This window comes from Zea mays, chromosome 8 (genome assembly GCF_902167145.1).
Source record: "Zea mays cultivar B73 chromosome 8, Zm-B73-REFERENCE-NAM-5.0, whole genome shotgun sequence".
Lineage (NCBI taxonomy): Eukaryota > Viridiplantae > Streptophyta > Magnoliopsida > Poales > Poaceae > Zea > Zea mays.
In genome coordinates this window covers 41,232,004-41,237,075 of record NC_050103.1, presented here as the reverse complement: position 1 = coordinate 41,237,075, position 5,072 = coordinate 41,232,004, and the positions used below count along the sequence as shown (strand labels likewise).

Sequence of the window (5,072 nt, the reverse complement as noted above, 5' to 3'; positions counted from 1 at the left end):
GATGTAAATACCCGAGCCTGACGAAGATACGCGGCAAACAAAACTCACAGCGTTCAATCAACCAAACAAACATTACCAAAAAAAGGCTAACAAAACAACAGCTACTGTACCCAACAAAATGCCTTGTCCACCCGACTAAAATATTGCAGCTGTGGCAATGTCACTATCAGAACGGACGATATGCCAAGTTAGAAACACTGCTGCTGTACAGAAGAATGTAAGCGCTGCCGATTGAGTCCACACAAATTCAGCAAGTGTAGAACGCTAATGCCATGCCCTGGTGGATCCGAGACAACGAGATCGCCCCCTTCGAGCTGACATCGATTGTGATTAGGTCACTGGATACAAATTAGACGTTCTCTCCTTTTGGTGCCTGTTAAGCAAATGAAAAAACGAATGTTTGGGATCATAAGTATTGCAGATAAAAAATTTATGATTGTTTCCCTTCAATCAATGAACTTCGGGGAGACATTTTAATAGCACGCAGAGGGGGACAAAAAGACTAGGCGCATTGAGATGCATCATGCAGCTGGGATCCACACAGACAAAAGGTTATGAATATTGACTATTAAAATGCCGCTGAATACACTAAAATGCCGTTGGAAATCAAAGGGAAGAAGTATTGTACATTGCTAACATATTATTTTGCCACTGGGCAAAATATTTTGTCACCAACACACAGGAGAGCTGCGTATCACTGGTCAAAATATAATACTATCAGATATTAAATGGCTCAAAATTCCATTAGTCTTCCATTTTTGTATGCCTGATGCAATTTACACATCAGGATTGATGCTATCCATTCACAGCAGGTCAGCAGGCAAAACCATCTCCCAACCCCAGGTCATCGATGTTTTAGATGCTTTTGTGCTCCATGATACTTCTAGATATTATTGCATAGTATGTAAAACTACTGTAGTGAAAAGTTTTGAGGGGTGTGTTCTGTTCTTGTAAATTTTGTTTCGTCCTCCTATTAATGAAATGATGCGCAACTCTCCTGCGTATTCGAGAGAAAAGTTTTGAGGGGACCAACAACTGTCTGAGATGTAGGAAAAAGGAAAACCTCATCACGAATGCAGATTTGAATCCCTTGTCGTATCAGGACCATGAATTTTATGTCAGTCCAGCATGACAAGCGTAAAAAGAAGCATGGAAATAAGAAGCAAACTGATTTCAGGACGTATGCCAGGCTCATCAGTATAAACTATAAAGCAACATGGACATCGTTGTAAACTATGCTATTAAAGCTAGTGCGAGAGGGTAACTATCTGTCAGTGGGAGGTTGGACAGCAATGACTTCAGTTAAGCCCAAGATATGCACAAGTATGTGTCATTGTTGAATTTACTGTGCTAGCTAATTAATGTTACATGTGAGAAGTACCCATCCACGCTCCGCACAACAAGAGCGACTCGCTTCTTGGTGTCAAAATATAGCCCTGTAGAACGTGCAATACAGGCCCAACCCCAACATTCTCATATAAATATGGGACGTAAAAGTGAGCGAGACAAGAAAAATACAGTCTGAAATAAGGTGGGTGCGATAAGCATACTTTTCCCCCAAAAAAATTAGTACAAGAGAAAATTTAAATGATTTTCAAGATGAAATCATTTGGAGCTTGATAATTACCTTGCTTGGAAGAGGTTTCCTTGAATGTGGTGCACCTGTTTCATTTGGTTTCAAGATCTGAAAAGAACACATCAAGCTTTCATCTATGCTCAATAGAGCACCTGCATTATCAAATTCGCCACAGTAGTTTGGAGCTGAAAAGATGGTCACTAGTCTTCTCTCTGCAAAGAACTCGTAGCCATCTTCTACCACCTATGGAGGTAGGGACAATTACGTTAAAAATTGCCACATGAATCTCGAAAAAAGAACATCATTTTCTTGAACATGCAAAAAAGTTGTGTATCATTTCATTTAAAAGAAAGGTCTGAAAAGCAGGAGAAAAATCCCCAACAACAGTTACACACTTAAACACATCACTCTATAACAAAAATTGAGAATAAGGACTAATGGTTGAAATACTTTTGGTTACCTGATGAGCTCTGCACACAAGGTCAAGATCATTCTTCTCCAAAAATTCAACAAGCTTATCTGCGCCAAAAGTGCAAGAAACACCTCTATCACTCTCCCCCCAACCTTCTGTATCATGACTGGGATCAGACCAAAGGAGATCGCACAGAAGACCATAGTCTGGAATTTCGGTAGGCCTCTCAATATCTTTTATTTGATCCAAGCTAGTCAATTCAGGTGAGAGGCCACCATGCATGCATAATATTTTGTCATCAATAAGTGCTGCCATAGGCAAGCAGTTGAAGCAATCACAGAATATCTTCCATAGTCGAACATTGAATCTCCTTTTACATTCATCATAGAAACCATAAACTCTGTTAATTTTTGCATCTTCATGGTTTCCCCTTAAAAGGTATATATTATCAGGGTACTTCAACTTGTATGCCAGAAGCAGACATATGGTTTCTAAGCTTTGTTTGCCTCTATCCACATAGTCTCCAAGGAAAATATAAGTTGAAGTTGGAGGATAACCACCCAAATCAAAGAGCCTCAAGAGATCAACAAATTGTCCATGGATATCACCTGCGAGTCACATTGCATGTTCGTTCCTTATAGACAAGTTCCAAAGCATAAAAAGAGGCTGAAACATAATAAAATGTATCTATGTTCTGTACATATGCAGAAATGGCCAAGGAAGATATCATACATAGAATCGTAGATGAAACTTTTTTTCTAAGGAATTTAAAGCATCATACGGGGACGCTCATAACTAAAGCATCATATGAGGTACAGCATCATGTGTACTTGAAAAAACATGGTGTACTTTGAATTTTTGAAACAAAGGGGACACTCATATGACCCTATATGTTGTCAAAGGGCATTTCTCCAATTTGTAATTTCCCTTCCCCGATTTACACAAAATGACCATCCGTGCATCATGATATCATGATGATAAGATCTGCAATATATGGTGCTGAAGCATCTGACAGTTGTGCAATACAACATCCCAAGAACGGTAAATTCAACATAACGCAATTCCAATAGTCAAAGGGCTTCAGTTCTATAAACCTCACCACAGAAGCAAATATCATGTTTTGTTAGACAGCAAGTGTTTAGTGTTAACATCTCTATAAGACCCAACTACATGCAATATTGCTTAAGATATAGCCAATTACAGAACCACGACAGTTACTAATGAGGAGTGGTACATCAAGCTTTTGCTCGTGATTTAGGGGTACACCAAAGTTACAGTGTCAAATCACAAGTACTACACGTAAACCAGTTATATCGGGTGCCCACTAGAGCCTAGAATTTTTTTTGACAGTGTACTTTAGAATGAAGTTACTCAATGGAAAGAGATTGTGCACCAAAGGAAAAACATAACCATGGTGAAGCAGCATTTGGAGCAGGCAGGCTACAATATGATAGGGATAATGTAATACAGCTACGATTCCTCAGTTCACAAGACATGTGTACATGCAAAGTTTTAGTAGGGATCCAAACAATCACCAGAATTTCCTGGATGCAACTAAGCACTAAAAATGCAATCCAGCTACATACCTGAAGAATGCACTCGATCATTTTTTATCATCCATTCCAAACAACCTATCAGACAATACAACAATCATGCAATGCGCACAAGCCAAATCTAGCTTTTTCTACCACCTTCTGTCATGGCTCCAAAATCCACACTAATGGGGAGCTCAGGGGTGAAGACAGACCGAATGAGACTACAAATCTCCAACACCAACAAGCAGCAGCACTGGACATCATTTTTTCCCCTTCCATCAGGGAACGGTACAAGCTTCGAGAAATGGCATGGCATTACACTGCAAAACCCAGCATTACCAAAAAAGGCACAAAGCATGCACAACCAGGTAACCAAAAGTGCGGTTTCCTTCCTCCCAGAAATGTACAAAAGGATAAGGCCAGGCGTACCCAAAAAGCAAATACTGTGGGGCAACCCCGCTTATCGATCATGAGTTAGGAATAATGACGAGGCATTCACAAACTGCATTTTCTTAGCACCTTCAAATGCCGCAATTTAAACGTTTGCTGTGAAAACGAGGAATTAAACGAGCATCAATGTATCCCTGCAGACCGAGAATCGATTAATGACGAATCCAGGAAGAAGCGATTTCCCATAGCCGCCAACGGGCACGGCACATGCACGGACTCACCGGAACCGCATCAAGCAGAATCCGACCCAGATTGAACAGAACATGGCGCTGGCGCCCAGAACGGGAGCATGCACATGCAGAAGTGAGGTGCACGAAAGGAGGCTGACCGCAGATCTTGACGGGCGCGTGGATGCGGAGGAGGTTGGGCTGCGAAAGCAGCACCTGTTTGGCCTCGACGCAGAGCTGGCGGATCTCGGCCTCGGACATCTGCACCTGCCGGCCCCCGCGGCCGCCCTCGACGAGGCGACGCACCACCTCGTCCACCGCCGCCGCATCCATCACCCCCATCGACGCCCGCGTCAGCATCATTTTCGCTTTCCGTCCTCAATCCCTCGGCCACGGTCGCGGAGGTCCTCGAACAAGGAAGGAGGGAGGGAATCGAGAGGAATGGAGGCGCGCGGCGCGGACGCATTGAATGAAAATGGATAGTGGTGAGGGTGGCGGTGGCGGGGTGGTGGTGGTCATAATTGATGGTTGTGTGGGGGCGAAGGGAACATCGGAACCGTGTCGAGCGGTCACGGCCGTCGGATGGGGAATGGACGCGCGGATGCTGATGCCATGATTATTCGTTGCAGGTTGGATTTGGCAAGAAAACTTGTGCCTTCATCGGGTTTGGTTCGGGTTTGGTTGGGTCTGGTTAGTATTAGTTGATCCGGTCTGGGTCTGCTGCCGGACATGGGATGGTTTGTCCAAAACTCCGGCGTTTAGATGACCGTGGATTCTACGTATCTGGATTATCTGCTAGTGCTAGTATCATTTACATATGATGACTGGAGTTTCAAACTTTGGTTGTTAACTCCTCATCCATATATAAAAATTATAGCAACACACGAGCAGACTAGTTCTATTCAAAAATTGGGTTGGTGTGGTTGTCAAAA

At 42.8% G+C, this 5,072-nt stretch overlaps 1 protein-coding gene across 1 annotated transcript; it reads right to left on the bottom strand.

Moving 5' to 3' along the window:
- LOC100282306 (serine/threonine-protein phosphatase PP1) lies at window positions 1-4,624 on the bottom strand. The gene is given in 4 exon segments (NM_001155218.1): window positions 1-373; window positions 1,628-1,819; window positions 2,037-2,596; window positions 4,302-4,624. Coding segments are annotated over 4 exon segments (978 nt in total). The 5' UTR covers window positions 4,504-4,624; the 3' UTR covers window positions 1-349.
- Between the last annotated feature and the right edge of the window lie 448 nt (window positions 4,625-5,072).